At 39.1% G+C, this 17,281-nt stretch overlaps 7 protein-coding genes across 7 annotated transcripts; all 7 read right to left on the minus strand.

The window, feature by feature from the left end:
- Positions 1 to 574: 574 nt before the first annotated feature.
- On the minus strand, positions 575 to 2,822 carry LOC108615632 (uncharacterized). The gene is made up of 2 exons (XM_018010268.2): positions 1,861 to 2,822; positions 575 to 1,729 (listed from the first exon to the last, which is right to left on the minus strand). The coding sequence occupies exons 1-2, from the start codon at positions 2,324 to 2,326 to the stop codon at positions 684 to 686; spliced, it is 1,512 nt and encodes a 503-aa protein (XP_017865757.1). The 5' UTR covers positions 2,327 to 2,822; the 3' UTR covers positions 575 to 683.
- Positions 2,823 to 4,239: 1,417 nt separating this feature from the next.
- Cpr49Ah (cuticular protein 49Ah) lies at positions 4,240 to 6,208 on the minus strand. The gene is made up of 2 exons (XM_018010282.2): positions 6,064 to 6,208; positions 4,240 to 5,125 (listed from the first exon to the last, which is right to left on the minus strand). Exons 1-2 carry the CDS (start codon positions 6,073 to 6,075, stop codon positions 4,547 to 4,549), a joined length of 591 nt encoding a protein of 196 aa, XP_017865771.1. The 5' UTR covers positions 6,076 to 6,208; the 3' UTR covers positions 4,240 to 4,546.
- Positions 6,209 to 10,290: 4,082 nt separating this feature from the next.
- On the minus strand, positions 10,291 to 11,929 carry LOC108614918 (uncharacterized). Its single transcript, XM_089469973.1, has 4 exons — positions 11,861 to 11,929; positions 11,736 to 11,762; positions 10,698 to 11,024; positions 10,291 to 10,615 (listed from the first exon to the last, which is right to left on the minus strand). The coding sequence occupies exons 1-4, from the start codon at positions 11,927 to 11,929 to the stop codon at positions 10,454 to 10,456; spliced, it is 585 nt and encodes a 194-aa protein (XP_089326099.1). The 3' UTR covers positions 10,291 to 10,453.
- An 896-nt stretch (positions 11,930 to 12,825) lies between these two features.
- Positions 12,826 to 13,521, minus strand: LOC108614919 (uncharacterized). The gene is made up of 3 exons (XM_018009137.2): positions 13,431 to 13,521; positions 13,058 to 13,375; positions 12,826 to 12,996 (listed from the first exon to the last, which is right to left on the minus strand). The coding sequence occupies exons 1-3, from the start codon at positions 13,485 to 13,487 to the stop codon at positions 12,826 to 12,828; spliced, it is 546 nt and encodes a 181-aa protein (XP_017864626.1). The 5' UTR covers positions 13,488 to 13,521.
- Positions 13,522 to 13,605: 84 nt separating this feature from the next.
- LOC108614920 (uncharacterized) lies at positions 13,606 to 14,330 on the minus strand. The gene is made up of 3 exons (XM_018009138.2): positions 14,271 to 14,330; positions 13,889 to 14,212; positions 13,606 to 13,818 (listed from the first exon to the last, which is right to left on the minus strand). Exons 1-3 carry the CDS (start codon positions 14,328 to 14,330, stop codon positions 13,672 to 13,674), a joined length of 531 nt encoding a protein of 176 aa, XP_017864627.1. The 3' UTR covers positions 13,606 to 13,671.
- Positions 14,331 to 14,608: 278 nt separating this feature from the next.
- LOC108615648 (uncharacterized) lies at positions 14,609 to 15,571 on the minus strand. Its single transcript, XM_018010292.2, has 3 exons — positions 15,402 to 15,571; positions 15,027 to 15,341; positions 14,609 to 14,965 (listed from the first exon to the last, which is right to left on the minus strand). The coding sequence occupies exons 1-3, from the start codon at positions 15,483 to 15,485 to the stop codon at positions 14,783 to 14,785; spliced, it is 582 nt and encodes a 193-aa protein (XP_017865781.1). The 5' UTR covers positions 15,486 to 15,571; the 3' UTR covers positions 14,609 to 14,782.
- Positions 15,572 to 16,381: 810 nt separating this feature from the next.
- Positions 16,382 to 17,246, minus strand: Cpr49Ag (Cuticular protein 49Ag). The gene is made up of 2 exons (XM_018010284.2): positions 16,943 to 17,246; positions 16,382 to 16,881 (listed from the first exon to the last, which is right to left on the minus strand). Exons 1-2 carry the CDS (start codon positions 17,104 to 17,106, stop codon positions 16,644 to 16,646), a joined length of 402 nt encoding a protein of 133 aa, XP_017865773.1. The 5' UTR covers positions 17,107 to 17,246; the 3' UTR covers positions 16,382 to 16,643.
- Between the last annotated feature and the right edge of the window lie 35 nt (positions 17,247 to 17,281).

Consider the following 17,281-nt stretch of genomic DNA (forward strand, 5'->3'; position numbering starts at 1 on the left):
TTCCCTAACTAGTTTGCAATATGTACCATGGTTTGCTTACCCCAAAATATGGTTAAATAATTGTTTAATGTGCTACCAAAAAGTATGCTTTAATAATTAGATTTATTTGATTAGAATTCATGATAACTTTTGTTCTTTTGGAAGAGCTGCTGAAAGAAATATATATGTATACATATAGCTGATTATTTGATTAGCCTCGATAAAGCTAAACATCATCTTTTTCAGTGACATCTAACTGGAAGAATGCAATTCTCTGTATAAACCAACACGGGATCTTGCCAGGGCTACAGAGTCATACAGTTATTAGAATCCATCGACGATCCCATTGAAAGCAACTGGAGTGGAGCAAAGTGGAGTAATTGAAATCACAATTGCTTACTTAGCTCAATGCTTCACAGTAATCTGAAAAATCAATCACCAAAGCAATTCCCAGGTAAGTGAAGATCAAAATAAACATCATTTAGCTAAACACTCGAAACAATCGATTGACGTCAACTACGTCTCACTCACTCTCAATTGGAGGCTGCTCTTTTCTTCACTGAAGTAGAAGCTAACTGAGAAAAATATCGCCTAGTTACATGGGTTTGGTTCAGCTTTAATGATGTAAATAAATATGTTTCGATTCTCTAATTACAAATAGGCCCTGAGTTAAGATTCAGCGATTTGTAATCGCGTTAGTTAGACTATAAATGAACCAAGACGTAGCTCCATAGGATGAGTAGTAATGCCCAGCTGGTCGGATGACTAGCACCTGCAGTCGCCTCTGGTTGAGGGTGTTCCATGTCCACGGCTGTGACATTCGCATTGGAGCTGGGCTCCTGCTCCGTTGCCTGCGGCACGAACTGCTGTCGCACTTTGCCGGTCTTGATCTCAACTTTGGGCAGCGGAAAGCAATAGACGCGCTCCACTTCTACCAGCACCGCCGTTGAGCTCTCCGTGGCCATCTCCGATACGGTCAGTGGCACACAGATGGTCGGCTCCTCGGCGGAGTTGCGCTCCTCGTAGGGAATGCCAACGCGCGTGATATTGAGCGGCATCTGGGGCCCCTGTGGCACCTGTGGCACCTGCGTCTCCGGCACGCTCAGCTCGCTTTGCATTTGAGCCGAGCTGAGATTTTCCTCATAGTATTTATAGTCATCGATGTCGTCGTCTAGCCGATCGATGCTGTCGATGTGATCGACGCGATCGATGCTGCTGCCGGCATCGGTGTAGATGCGCTCAGTGCTGCTGGGCGTGGCATCCAGAAAGTCTGTGGGCCAATTGAGCGCCACGGTGGTGGACTCCACAAGGCCCGCGCTGGGCGTGGGCGCTGCCGTGCTGCTCATCACTGGACTCACCCGGGGCACGGGCTGCGTGCTCTCAAAGGTGGGCGTGGGATATGGATAGGGCAGCGGCATCCAGTTATCCTCTGTGGTTTGCACATGCTTACGTCTCTGTACGGCTGTCGTTGTCTCAACGGACTCGTTGATTTGCTGGGCCATCTCTCGCATCAGAGGATCCGTTGCATTCAAGCGCACCACTTCGATCGCCGATTGCTTCGGCTGTGGTTGCGCTTTCGGCTGCAGCTGGGATGGATGCAGTTGCGTTGGTATGCGCCAGCGACCGCGGGTTTCCTGCGAATGTTCGAAGCTATCGCGACGCGAATAGGGATTCTGATAGCCCACAGATGCAGTGCGTTGCTCTGTTTCCGGCAACATCTCCTCGCTGGATGTGTCGCGCCTATCGGTGGCTGCAACAAGTGTGAGTAGATGAGTGCGTCTTTAATTTAATGTTGAGTAATATTTAAATGCTTTGATTGCTATTAGTTGTGATGCATGGGATTGAGATCAAATTAGGCTGGGTCTAGCTCTACCCACTCACCATCAGCTGGCATGCCCATGAGCATGGCCTCGAGGCGTCCATATTTGCGTTGCTTTGGCGGCTCCTCGCCGGCTTCAGGCGGCATCTGTGGTAGCTCCGGCTTCCAGTTGCCGTACACCACGCTGTCTGGGCCGCGCTGCTCGCTCGGCGCCTTGTTATCCGGCTGCTCGCGCAGAAGCGGAATGTGCGTGTGCACCGTGGAGCTGGCCGGCATGGGCAGCACATTGGGCACGATTGGCGCATAGCCCGGCCAGTTGATGGAGCCGTGGCCCAGCATGGCTGGCGCGGATGGTGGCGCCGGTGGCTGCTGAGCCGCCATTTGCATATCTGCAATGCGTACACGGCCCCGTGGCCGTAGCGCCTGCAATTGCTGTGCATCGGGTTCGTCCTGGCCGAGGACGTTCGGCTGGCGGCTCAGTGCGAGCAAAAGCCACAAGATTCGAAGAGACAACTGTTTGCTGGCCATAGTTAAACTGGACTAAGAGACAAAAGCTCAAACGGTTTCAGTTCGTTTCGGTTTCGGTTTCTATTTACTGAAATGATGTGCCACTTCTGAAGTGGATATTGCTATTGTTGTTGTTGCTGTTGGTGCTGCTGCTGCTGCTGTTAGTTTTTGTTTTGTATCTGCGATTCACAGTTAGCTTAGTTTTATTGTTAGGCTTTGTTGTTGCAGCTGGCACACAAAACAACGGCAACAACTCATTGTTCAAGCGGGCTATCGACTCTCAATTCCACCTGCCCATCGATATTCGCACTTTGTTGATGTTGATTTCAGATTTCAAACTTTAGATTTCTGTTTTATTTTTCTTTTCTTATTTTCTTTATTTTTATTTTTCACTCAGTTTTCTGCACGTTCTGTTTGGCTATTTCTTTTGCACGTTTCGTGGTCTAAACACGGCGGCTTCTAAACGGCAACTGACGTTGGCCAAATCAATTTGCGGCCGCTTGGGCTGCTGCCACAGCACCATCGACGGCCAGTGGACGGCCAGAGAAACATTCTTAATCATGGCCATTGAAATGTTTTCTTTTGTTCAGTTTTCGCTTAATTATGCGCAAGAGCGTTAAAATTTAATGGCGAATAAACATTCTTTCGTTGTGGTTGGTGAAAATGCAGCGGGCCTGAAATACTTCGCTGTGCCGAGCACAGCAGTCAACATAGAGGGTTCTAGATAGATAAACACATATGCATACACACATACATATATGTATCTGTATATCAAATATATACTATGTAAAGCTTCGTATATGCTTAGATTTATGCAAATTACTAGACAACTCGTCTCGTTTGTGCTACTAACAAAGTTTTCTTGTTGATTTTTTGGCACCGTTTATGCGAGCTGTCTGTAAATATCTCCAAAAGCTGACGACGATGGCTGGGGGCCAAACTTTTCACCACATTGATTGGTCCAACGGTAAAACAGTAGTAGGCCGAAAAGTGTGAAAAGATTTCAATGGAGTTTAAAGGCGAGAGTTAAAGGTGAATAAAATATTTTGAATATTTAATGACTTTCTTTCAATTGGCGTTGAGATAAGTGTATCAATTCATTATAATGCTATAGCATTAAAGGGCTTCCGATTTTTTATTATCATTAGCCTTGCCAAGTCTATACGAACTCTAGAGATTTGATTTTCGAATTATTTCTTATGATTTTATTTTATTTCATGAACGAGTTTCATTTTATCTTTAGTTTTCTTCTATACCATCATCATATATCATATCTTGCAGGCTTACAGGGTATCTCTTATTACCAATTGCCACCGCTCCCATAGTTTCCACGACTCCAATACTTTTTACATTAAAGTTTCATAAGCTTCACATGTGCATCTCATAATTCAGATTTTCCAGTCGCAGTTTTTTTTTTTTTTTTTTTTTTTCTATTTTTCTTTTGGAATGGAGCTCAGTGAAGCAGCACTCGAGTGACTTCGAGACGAAACCACTTGCAAAAATCGAAACCAAGTCAAAACGTCAAAAGAAAAGCTGCCAAAAAATTATGCAACAGCTGGTCTGACGGGACTGTCAAAAGTCTGTGACTGTGCCACATGCACAAAGTAAGGCATATGGAAAATTGCGCGGATGGAAAATGGAAAATATTAAATATTTATACAAAAAAAGATTATGCACCATGGAATGGGATCAACAAACGGACTCGTGAGGTAATTTAAGCTGTGAATACAAAAATCAAATAATAATAACAATAAAAAACAGCCAACAGAAACTAAAAAAAGAATTAAAAAAAAAAAAAAAAACCCATAGCGCATTGTCACGTATTGTGAACATTATGGAGGTATGTGCATAGGTGTGTACAGGTGTGTGTGCGTATGTGTAGGGGTATAATATGGAAATGGAAAATCATTGAATAATGTTTACTTGGGGTCGCGTGTGTGTTGAATGGAAATTTTGTTTTTCCGCCTTTATTGTGATTATTTTCTTTTATTCAACAAAACTTTCACGATCGTTAACATAAATATCTGTGTGCTGCGGCTGTTTGCAAAGTGTTAGATTCATTAACTTTTGTTTTTTTGTAGAATTTATAGCAGAAATCACAGTCTCTCGGCTGGTTATGGTCAGTGAAGGAGGCAAGTTGTAAAGTTGTAAAAATTTGGAAATTTGGAAAATGTTCAAAAAATGCAGCACGTTATCTGGTTGAGAGGTTTTGGTTTACGTTGTGTGAGCGTCGACTCTCTACTAATTCTCCAGCAGGCCAATGTACTGGCCATTCTGGTTGGCCAGGCGTCGCTCCTCCAGCTTCTTGGCAAAGCCGGGATCGCTCTTGGCACGCTGCTCCAGGCGCTCCTGCTGCAGCTTGATGCCGGCATAGATCTGATCCAGACCCTTCTGTATCTCCTCAGGTATTGCTGGCGGAGTGGGTATATGATCCCCTGTGGCGCGGAAACCATTCTCATCGGCCGTGTACTGAACGTTGACGTGGGTGCCGTCTGGTGATTGGTAGGAGTATTGGCCGTGCTGCACCAGGACGCCATTGGGATTGGTGTCGAAGTCCTTGAGGAAGCCCGTCTCCTCGTGTATGATGTTGTTGCCAGTCTCGTATTCGGTCTTGTAGCTTCCATCCTCGCTCTGCTCCTTGTTGTACTTCAGTATGGGTATCCAGGTGCTGGTCTCGCGTTGATCCTCACGCCGATGGTCCGCCTTCTCATCACGCGGTATATTGTTAGCATTGAGGTGGGCATGATGCTGCTGCTGCTGGTGCTGATGCTGGTTGTGATGCTGCGCATGGCACGAAAGGGCAAACAGCGCAATAAGTATCTAAATTAGAAAGAAATTTAATTTTTTAAAATTGGTTTTATTTGAGAAAGTTCAGCTTATATTAAGGGCAGGAATTTTTGGATAAAGTTATAAAATAAATTTGATGACTGATATGAATTATATTACATTTTTGTTGTATTTAAAAAAAAAATATGTATATATTTTTATTAATTTAAAGCTACTAATTAATTGTCCTAAAATAAAATTTGTTTAACTTTTTACACTTTAATTAGTTTTATGGCAATGTAAAAAATGACAATAAATAAATTTTTAATAGCTTTTTATTATTAAATATCTGTAGTAGTAATTTGAATAAATATTGTATTTTTATTTTATGAATAATAAATTTTGTAATCTTAATAATTTTAAAAATTAAACAAAAAACCATGACAATATTTTAAATTATGATTTTATTAATAATTTTCTCAAATGTCAAATATTGTTAATAAAAAAAATACAACTGAAAAAGTGGGGATTGTTAATATATAAAAAATAAAATATAATATTAAATGATTTAATCGCATTTAAAATTATAAAATTTGTATAATTTTATGATTTCTAATTATAATAAAATAAAATTGATGTGAATATAATTATTTACTACAATAAATACTTTTTGTAAATAAAAATTCCATATTAATTTTTGTAGATTTATTCCTTAATATTTTTACATTTCAACAGTAAATAATTTCTTAATTGATTTTATTCGGAACATCAATGTTATTTTTTTTATTTTTTTATTTTTGTAATGATTTATTTAACTTTAATTTAGTTAATTTATATTAACCTCCAAGAATCATTTAATTCTGCAGGATATTAGCTTGTCTCTAGAGTGATAACATTATATTTGATTATTATTGATCATATTTGACACCTCAATGACACAAACCACAACCCATGCAAAACCAATTTGACGATCCACTAATGTCGGAACTTACAAACACTTTCATTTCGATTGCTTAATTGACGATTCACTTGCAAGGATTTCGCTGATAGCCGTTAGATGCTGTGTGCATTTACAGTTAAATGCAGTGGCAAATGCGCGTTTGATGCGGCGCCCGTGTGGTTGGTTAAGTGAAAGCTGCAACGATGCGAACTGTGCTGCGGCGGCCCTATTTAAGTGCTTTATATAGCCGCGACATTTGTCAGCGTCTCCTGCGCTCGCAGCTGGAGCCCGCGAGCCAGCGAGCGCCTTGGCCAGAGAGACGACGATCAAAATAGAGATAGAGTTACAGATACAGTTACAGCACAACTACACTGACAATAGTTGCAATTGCCATAGCTGCAGATGCTGTTGCTGCTCTTTCGGCCAGCCCGTCAGCCAGTCAGCCATCATGTTGTTAGCTTTTTGCGAACAGCTTGATAATTATGGCTCGAATAAAGGTGATGCGAAAAGTAGAATACTTTTACTTTTTAAATTGTTGATTTCGAGGCTAAGCTAAGAGAACCGTTAGGTTGTTTTTAAATACTATTGCCAATCGTTAGGCATAAATAACACAATTAAATTATTACAGACGATTGGATCTAATGATCTTAAATGCAAATATAAGTCAATATTATAATATATACAAATTTCGACCTTCTCTCGATAGAGAGTTTATGTCAAGCGACATCGTCGGATTTCACATAATACTTATGCATACTGGATATGGTAATGGGCACGGCAAAAGTGTGCGGATCGTCGGCGACTTTACCGGTCGTTCATCTTCGTAATGCCGTTATTTAGAAATAAGCCAGAACGAGTTTTTTCTGCAGCAGCTTCGACAACGTTTGGTTGTCTTCGCCAAAATGCAGCCGAACCCTGCAAAATACTCTCCCAGTCTCTCAGCCAGTTTTACGCTCACGCTCTCGTTTTCTTTCTCTCTCTCGTTTTGTCTCTCGAGTCGATGTGCGCTCTATTGCTCTCCATATCTGTGTTGCCTCTATATTTCGTTTCGAAGATGTTACGGCTGCTAGAGCTCGGATTCTTGTAATGCTGTTGGGGGAATCTCGGGCAGGGGGAACTATCGGCATAGAGGACAGTGACATACAATATATGTGGCATAGACTGAAACTGAAAATTGTTGTAATACTCGCATTGCTGTGGATCGGGTTTGGCTCTTTTTTGTTTGTTTTGGCTAGCGAAGCTGCTGATGAGGCAAGACGATAATTGAGTTCAAAACGGCAATGGGTAATGGATCTTGGCAAATGTTAATTAGTTGTGGAAAATGGGTCAATCTCTGACGATAATATCATGCAAAAGCGATTACCACGATTACTAGCCAATTTCTGTTGGAATGGAACAAATGGAAAAAATGCAAATGAATTTGATTACGAAGATGCAAGAATCACTTGCAACATAATGCGGAGAGTTGAACAACCGCATTGCCGGTCGGCGAGTCAAACATGAAGAGAGTGAGCGAGAGATGAATAGCGAGCGCAAGCGGAAGAGCATGTGTTAAAAAACTGGTCAAGTGTTGCCGATTGCCATAAAAAGAAAAGAGCGAGACAAACAAACATTTTGGGCCTGGCCGCCTGCGCAGCCGCACCTCTTCTGCTGCCAATTGCCCACCCAAGCCAAAAGCCTCAGCGCCGTCAGATTAAACGCTTGTCTTTCGGTTTCCAGTTACCAGTTGTCGGAGTGTTGGAGTGCCCGCTGAGTCACCGAGCAGCGGCAATTGTGTAATTTTTCCCAACTCAATGAAAACGAAAGCTGGCAAGGTTAGCTCCAGAGCTACTTCCACACTGACCCACTTACACTAGCACGTCCAGCAGCCTCAACTACAAACTACTTGAGCTAGTCTCCTGCTTCTTCTTTGTGTTTGTTGACCATTGAAAATGTCAAATGCTTGGCTGCTGCATTCTCCGGTTAGCATTTGGTGTAGGTTGCATCTCTTGTTGGGAATTGTGTTCTTAGCTCGTGCGCCATTTGACATTTAAGACCGGAGATCGGAGATCGGAGACTGGAGACCAAAGACCGAACATCGAAGACTGGTTTACAAAAAAGTCCGCACGGCGGCGGGTGGGAGGCAAACGGCGAGGCAATAAATTTTGCGGCAATTTCAAGTGTCATGATGTTGTGAAATTTCTTGTCAGTGGCTGGCATCTTGAGCTTGAATCGTAAATAATGCTCTAGTAACGGATGGAGATGTCCGTTGATCAGCGTAATCATCGCCACTTGATAGACAGGCCACGTATACCCGCTCGGTAATTGGCAATTCTAACAAGCATTCCATTTTTCCTGTTCAAAGAAATTCTTCTTGATCCGATGCCGATTACTAATTCTGAACTCAGAATATATTAATTGTAGAATTCGCCTCAGTTTATTGACCGCCCAAATCTGGAAAGATATCAGCAGCTCTTCCATTAACTTTACGTGTAGAATATATATATATATATATATATATATATATATATATATATATATATATATATATATTATACTTTTATTTTAATTTTTTAACTGCATTTGTGCTGATTCCGTTTGTAAAAATATTTAACATTGTTTGCCCTAGCGCAAAATTGGAAAGAAGTAGACGGAGAGAGAGATATATATTTTAATATTAATAGAGACTGAAAGAGATAGAGAGAGAGAGTTTGTTAATTACCCTCAGCTGAACACACTTTCTTGGATAATTTTGGTAGACTATTTTGCTAAAATATTAGTTGATGGCAAAAAAATCAAGAGATTCACAAATAACAAAGTCTAGAATATATTTGAATTCATGCTTTTCGAATTTATACAGATATCGTTAATATACACGTACAATAGGATTGATCAAAAATATATATAACTTATCTATTTGGCTACCGAATTGGTTGGCATGTTTACAATGACTAAATATACTTAATGTGGGTCTGAAAAATGATTAGTGTTTGAGCTATTTTAAATTTTAATTGCTTGATTATCTTTTTTTGAACAATTAAACCTATACATAAATATATGGTACTACTCCATTATTATTTCCAATGATTATATTGATTATATGTAGTAGCAAAAGCTCGGAAAATATATGTTAGATCTACAAGTATTTGATGAGTTTTTCTTTGATCTAAGTCATCTTTTGTGGAAAGCAATTCTTATGCATATCGCTATGCTTCAGCATGATCAGATCCGATATATATTCGATGGACTTAATTTTGGGAATACCTTGACGTCCTGGATGCTTATAGTAATAATATTAAAGTGCGAATAACCAGCTCGTGGCTGAAACCTATAGGAAATAGCACGGGAAATTAGTATATTGTATTGTTTTTTGAGTACTAAGTTAATCTAGAGTAATATATATTATAAGATAAAATTAACGTTTATTGACAATAAATATGCGCTGCACAATAATCCACTATTGAGCACAAAATTTGATCATTTATTGGTTTGTTTTCGTGTAAAATTTCCAGTAACCGAAACAGTTATCATTTTTATATTGATCGAAACAAAATTCATTTCTGCCTTAAAAGAAAGAGCTGGGAGAAAAGGCGGAATATGTTCCGATACGTTTATGTTGCGAAAATAGTAGAGGTCCTGAATAGCAAACGAGATAGAGAGATATATCCAAATTCACATTGAGATAGAAGAGTGAGACAATTACCTTGGGGACAGGGCACTTTCTTGGAAAATTGCTATTCTCTGTTATACTTTTATAGGCCATATTCGCGATTTTGTTTCTTAATTGATTTCGACTGATTTCACAATAATCTACTTGTAAAATTAAAGTCTTGCGAAATGTCTTTGACTTTCCTCGTCCAATATAGAGTGCTAGGGTAATATTAATATGTGGAAATGCTCGACCATAGTCAAATTCGGCCGTTAGCAGAGTTCTCTCCGGGTCAACAATGAAGCATCTGTAGGAGCCAATAACATCGCGATTTACGTTACAATTGAAAGAATCCCAAGTCACAATCAAATGATCACGCTGCTATATAGTAGGGCATATTTAATGGAAGATCCACTGTATTAATGACAAAAATAAAAAACATACCTTTTTGGCTGGGGATGCTATAGGCATATAGCAAAGAACTGCCAAAATATATAATATATCCATTTGGCAAGCGAATCGGCTGAGGTTTTCTCATTTTTTTAAGCAATTAAATTTATAATTTTGCTTGACAAAATATATTCCGTGTTTCGGTATCAAAATCCATCAAACTTATTTTTTTAAAATAATTATTTATGGTTGTTGGTTTGCTTTATTGTTGATTATATGTAAGTCTTTTTTTTTTACTATTAAATATTTCAGATGTAGTCTGTGTTTAATCAAAACCTTTTTATTAACAATGTCTATGCTATTCAAAAACTTGGCTATTTTGTCATGTTTTTTTTTTTTTTTTATTTTTATTTATTTTTTTTATTTAATTTTTATTGGTCCTTTTCCGTATTGACCTTCCACTTAATGAAATATTCAGAAAATTTGCATCGGTGGTAAAAAAGTTTAACTCTGCTTGAAAATCCAAAGTTGGGAAAAAAATTGGTATATTTTCACCCAAGTTAATGTTGCGATAGTAGTAGAAGCCCTGAAAATTGTTCGTTTTAAATAGAATGATATATATATATATATTTATACTCTGTGTGAGAAAGATATATAGTAAGGGTTACCTTGGGCACAGGACACTTTCCTGGATAGTTGCTGTTCTTTATTATACTTTTGTAGGCAATCCTCGCGACTTTGTTAGCTAAATTTTTTGAGTTGAGATTACAGCCATCTCCAGACAAATCTATAGCTTTGCGGAATTCCTTCGAGCTACCCCGTCGAATAAAGACGGCTAAGCTAATATTTAACTTTTGCAAATCTCGAATATATTGAAATTCCGCAGTTAACAGTGTTTTGTCCTTATCAACAGTAATGCATCTGTGGGACTCAATAAAATCATGATCTACTTTACAATCAAACGTATCCCAGGTCACAATCAAATGGTCCGCCAGCTGTATAGTAGTAGGGTATATTTAATGGAAGATCCACTGTATTAATGACTAAAATAATAAAACACACCTTAATGACTGGCGATGCCATAGACATATGGCAAAGCACTGCCAATATATATAAATTATCCATTTGGCAAGCGAATCGGCTGACGTTTTTGCAATGACTAAATAATTTGAATGCAATTGAAAACAGTTTCAATACCTACATCAGCTTTGAATCTATTTTGAACTCTGATTTCTCAATTATATTTAAACATTTTTGTTATTCAATTAAGTTTTAAATTTTTAGCAGAGAGCGTTTTGCGATTGTCGACATTTTCCGATTGATGGCGATTAAAAATTTTTAATAATAATATTTGTGATGAAGCGAGAAGAGTATATTAGCTTTGTGCTGCTTGGGATGATGTTCATCAGTATCCGTTAAAAACATGAATACCTTTTTGTTATCTCTGAAAGTAATACTAAAATAGCATTGACTCCGATCAAAGACGTGCATAAAGTCTAGCATTATCTCGCACACGCCTTTATTATGATAGTAAATAATTAATTTCTTATCGGTCAATTACATATTTGCATGTAGTATTGATTGGTTTATCTGCGTGATATATTTCCGCTTATGGAAATATTTGTTAGTGAGAAATTCAACGTAAAGAAATCCAATTGCACCTTAAAATCTACAGATGGAAAAAAGAGAGGAAGGTTTTCACCCACGTTAATGTTGCGGTAGAAGTACAAGCCCTGAAAAGTGGAAGAGATATATATAGAGAGAGTTATATTAATATTTACAGAGAGAGAAAGAGAGAGCGAGATAGAGAGAGAAAGAGAGTGGGGCTTACCTTGGGCAAAGGACACTTTCTGGGATAATTGCTGTTCTTTACTATACTCTTGTAGGCAATATTCACCATTTTGTGAAATACTGTTTTATTGTTGAGTTCACAGATATCGAAAGATAACCCAAATATTTTGCGAAATTCCTTCGTCTGCGTGCGTAAAAAATATACCGTAAGGGTGGTATTAATCCGTGCAACTTCTCGAATATATTTAAACTCGGCTGTCAAGAGAGTCTTATCCGAATCAAGAATAAAGCATCTGTAGAAGGGAATAATTTCCGGATTTACTTGGCAATCTAACGACCGCCAGGTTACAATCAAATGGTTGGGCTGTTGGATAGTTTAGCAAATTTGAATTTATAATGAAATTTGGGCTACATGTACTCACCTTATTAGCTAAATCAGCTAAAGGCCACAGCACTGCTAAAGCAATAAAAATATAATATAATTTATTCATTTGGCAAGCGAATAGGCTGACTCTTGTACAATGACTAAATATAGTTGATGTACAAATGTGCAAATTGCTTTGGTATCTAAATCTAATTTGAGTCTATGTCGAACTTGTTTTTCCTAATTATATTTATTAGTTTTTTATGCAATTAAATTACAATTTTTAGCCACGATGAATTTGCAATAAATTGCAAATGTAGAGTTTCCACATTAAGGATCAAATTGATCGAAACTCTGGGTTTTCCTAATACTAATATATTTGTTTGCGTCGTGAATAGAGTATATTGGTTTTGTGCAATGCTCAACCTAGAAGGCCTGTCTGAAACTATGTTAAGCTATTCTCATAAATATTAAAAAATACTATACTTAAATTTTAGCATATATACTGTTAAAGTCAATTCAAGAAAAGGTTCATATAGTAGATAATTAACCGTATGTTGCGAATAATATACAAAATAAATGATTCACATCAAAATGGAATATATTAAGTAATTTATAAAGGGTGCAATATCGATATGCTTTTAGGATTTCTTAACCCTATGCACTGGATAGTCAGTCAAGCGTCCACTTAGAGATACATTAAACATCGGCGCATTGGGTAGAAAGAAGTCTAACTGCACTTTAAATTCGTACTTCGGCAGGAAGGGTTGCAAATTGTCTCCTATGCTCATGTTGGGATAGTAGTAAAAGCCCTGAAAATATTTGTATGATATACTATATAAACATTTCGCTTTAATCTCCAATACGACTCACCTTGGGCTGTGGACACTTCTTGGGCATATTGCTGTGCTTCAGCATGCTGTTGTAGATGACTTTTATTAGATTATTCTTATAGGCTCCACTAAAGAACTGGCAGATATCTAGAGTCAGATCGACGGCCTTGTAATAATTTTTGAACGGTCCTCGTGGCAAAGACAAGGCGATCTTGGCATTGTACTGTTGAAATCCTCGATTATATTCTATTTCGCCCGTAATTATAGTTTTCGCCGGATTCACGATGAAACATTTGTGGTATGTAACAATATCCGGATTTTCAATGCACTCGAAGCTGCTCCACTGGACAATGGTGCGCTGAGAAATCGGAGATATTAGTTCTCATCCTTGAGTGATTGATTAATGAGAATACCTTGGCGGCCAGACTGGCCGTTGACAGCAGCAGTAGGAGAGCAAGTACTTTGTCCATGCTTAGCTAATTACTGGACTGGTTAATTGTTAATATTGCACTGGAGGTGGAAAACAGAAATAAATATATGAAATTGTATGGAAAATTAGCTGACCAATTGCTAACTTAATGATGAATGATTTATATTTGAAGATAAAACTCAGCTTGATTGACATTGTACACAGTGTAATAATTCATTATGGCTTTAGGTATTCGATACAGTCCCTTCGAGCGTAATATTCAAATAACATTGATTCCGATCAAAGAAGTGGACCTGGGTCATTAGATGGCTGACGGGCACGAAGCTAGGCATTGCCTCTTCCACGCTAATATTATAATAGTAAAGCAAGCCCTAAAAATATATGTGAGCCTATATATTTAAATGTACTATTATTTCGTAACTTTATTGAATTAAATCTTACCTTGCTTATTGGACATTTCGTTGGCTGATTGGTGGCCTTAATTATAGAGCTATAGATATTGGAAATTATTCCCTTTCGCGACACCTGGGATATAACACGGCAAGCATTCAGAGTGTTCTCAAATAATTTTTGGTATATTCCAGCTGTCGTATACGTTGTGGATATTAGAGAATGTATTTTTACAGCTTTTAGCTCTTGTAGCAAATTAAGTTCCACATTGAAAGCTGAGCGTCGCGGCTGCACCACATCACATTTGTATTCTGATATATAGTCGGAATGCACCTGACATTCGAAAGTGCTCCAGCGTAGCCTCAAATTTCGATTCTGCAAAGGGGAAAAATTGTTTGGAATATCATAAATAAGTTCGAATTGTAGTGATTACCTTTGCTATATTCAGGTTTACTGCAAGCCCCAAAATTAGTAGGGCCATCAAGCGAAACATGTTGCCTGACCATGGAATGGACACTGCCTAAACGAAATAGTAGTTTATGGAATTTTTCTACATCTAATTGCTCTGATGGTAGTAATTAGCGATGTGAAACGAACGAGTTACAACATTTCATACTCAATAAATATTTATTTATTTTCGATTTTTCTCGATTTTATTTATTTATTTATTTAGTTTTATTTTTTATTTTTTTTATTTTTTATTAAACAGGCTTTTTACTACCTAATTGACAGCCTGACAAGTTGAACATAAAGAAACAATTATTTGCAGTACAACACTATTTTATTTATTGAAGTTTTTCTTTATTTTATTTCAGCATAATTATGTATGCTTTAATTTTTTACAGTTTCTTAGTAAACATTAAGCATAAAAATGCAGAATCGCAGCATACTTTCGGGCATTTGAATATGTTGCAAATGTTAGATGTATACATATATAAAATATTTTTATAAATATTTCTTCCACCTCGGACGTTCTTTGGCATTTTCATACAAACGCCCCATGACCGTAATATTCAGCACCGACGCCACTTTGGGCAAAAGCCAATAGATACGTACTAGAAAATCGGACTCAGAAAGCACGGGCGGCAACGCCTCGACGATTGTGATATTGCGCGCACTGTAATAGCCCTTGAACAGGGTAGAGAGATACCAGCTTAGGTAGATGTATATTTGAAACACTTCCACTTACTGCATTTATTGGGCATTGAATGGTGCGATTGCCCAGGCAGGTCATAGCACTGAGTAACTCCATTAGGGTCTTTCTCTTTTGCTCCCGCAACAGCTTGCACAGCTCAAACGACACCTCGAATATCTTGTGCATTTTATTCCTCTTCGGTATGGACACCTTCAGGGTGCCCGTTAAGCTGGTGATGTGCTGCACTAGCATCAGTGCTGCGTTGATGCTTTGATTCCGTGGCGGCACTGCGCTGCAATTCGCTTGGGCTATGTACTTTGGATTGCCCGAACACTCCACCTGCCTAACTACAATATAGTAGCCCATATGCTAGACAAAAGTGGAACTATATAGATCATTCTCTCTCTCTCTCTTTTTCTGATTTCTTACCGGCATCATCTGTGCTGTGACACAAAAGCACAGCGTGGTGGCCATAAATAAACTATTTCCCAACATCCCGTTGATTGCGAGCATCTTTAAATCCAACTCAAACTCCAAGTCCAACTGAAACAGAACTGATTCAATAGTTTGGCATTGGACTTTTCCGATAATAAAGTGTTTTGGCCGTTTAATTATCGGAACGATTGAGTCATTAAATCTATATTCATTTTTAAATGCTTATTTGTTTCTGCAGCTGTGGCGAGGTGTGCTCATGAAGTTGGCATAGTCATAATAAATGTTGAACAGCAAAAGTTTAACCAAGAGTTTAACCTGAGAATAGCTGAAATATTCCCAAAATCTATGGCAATTATACATACATATTTATCAATTATAATATGTATTGAATACTTGCCATTCATATATGGTATCATAACAACTCAAGTGATAAGTGAAATGGCCTCGACCTCTGGCTGCGTGCAAGAGGACTTAATTTCACTATAAGTATTACAAAATTTTAACATCTCTATTTCGTATACCAAATTCGATTTCATGTCAGTCCCATAGTTTTACATATTATAACGGCAAACAGCTCGAAGGCAGCGTTGTTTGCCCTGATTGCGATTTGTGGACATTGGTCAAACGAAACTGATGCGCAAACAAATCAGAGGGTATCGATCATAGCAATGCTAGTCACTGCGGTTGCGCAGCGATTAGAGCATTTAGATTAAGTTGGTTTTGGTATTGAATTGTTTTCTGGTATCGGCTTCAGCAACTGCCTGTGTGTGTAAACAATATGGAAGCTGATCATCATCATCATCCGTAGCAGCCTCTGAGATGGCATCAACCGCAAGTCGGCGTGAAGGGCAGTTTGGTAATTTTGTAAGCGCCACGAGGCTGAGAAGCAGCACTCAAACACTCATAAGTGAGTGCTGTGCTGTGCTGTGCAGTGAGTGTATGAATACTTGGCTAAGTGGCAATGAGACACAAACTTAATTGTTCAATATTTATTCATTTATTTATTACTTCTTCGCTGTGGTCTTTTATTCGGGTATTCGGTGTATGTAGGTGTGTAGGTGTATAGGTGTGTGTGAGTGTGAATGTCAGTGCCATAAGTGACATAAGAACTGAATTGTTGCAGACAGATCGTATGGCATCGGGCTGTGCTGTGCTATATCCAGTACGTAATACTTTATACTTCATATAAGATATGCATACATACTTAACGCTAACTACTTAATTAAACAAACGCAACTATTGCGGCGCAACGGGCAGATGATCGCCCTCGGGCTGGAAGCCGTTCTCGTCGGCCACATACCGCAGGGTGATGATGTTGCCCTCGGGATCGCTGTAGCTGTAGCTGCCGGTTTGGACCAGGACGAGCTCCTCGTGCTCATCGATTACCTGGCCGTCGCTGGTCTCCGTCTTGGGTATGATGATCTTCTTCAGATAGCCAACGTTCTCCACTCGGATGCCATTCGATGTCTCGTAACTGCATGGAGAGCGTAACTTAGCTTCGAGTCCTGGTGCACTTGGGATCGTCCCGGACTCACCTGCTGTTGAAGCTGCCATCGGCATTGTTCACATTTTCCTGCTGGATGATGCTGGCCGGTGTGGTGGTTGTGGTGATCGAGCTAGCAGCGCGCGCATCCTGCGGACGGGCCAAGACATAGGTCAACAGCAGAGCCGAGCACAAGACAGTCACGAATTTGTACATTCTGTTGAGTTCTGTTAGAATTGTCAGTAGGGGGTTATCCAATTGCAGAGAGTTAATGCACAACTGTTGACTACCCAGCCGCCGCTTGGCCTTTATATACCATCTCGTTGACGAGGGCGAGCACCTGATTCGCACTCGAACTCGCACTCGCACGCACCGCGCCAGCTTCGGTTGC

The sequence above is a fragment of the Drosophila arizonae genome, chromosome 5, assembly GCF_054131065.1.
Source record: "Drosophila arizonae isolate 15081-1271.41 chromosome 5, UAZ_ARI_1.0, whole genome shotgun sequence".
Classification (NCBI taxonomy): domain Eukaryota; kingdom Metazoa; phylum Arthropoda; class Insecta; order Diptera; family Drosophilidae; genus Drosophila; species Drosophila arizonae.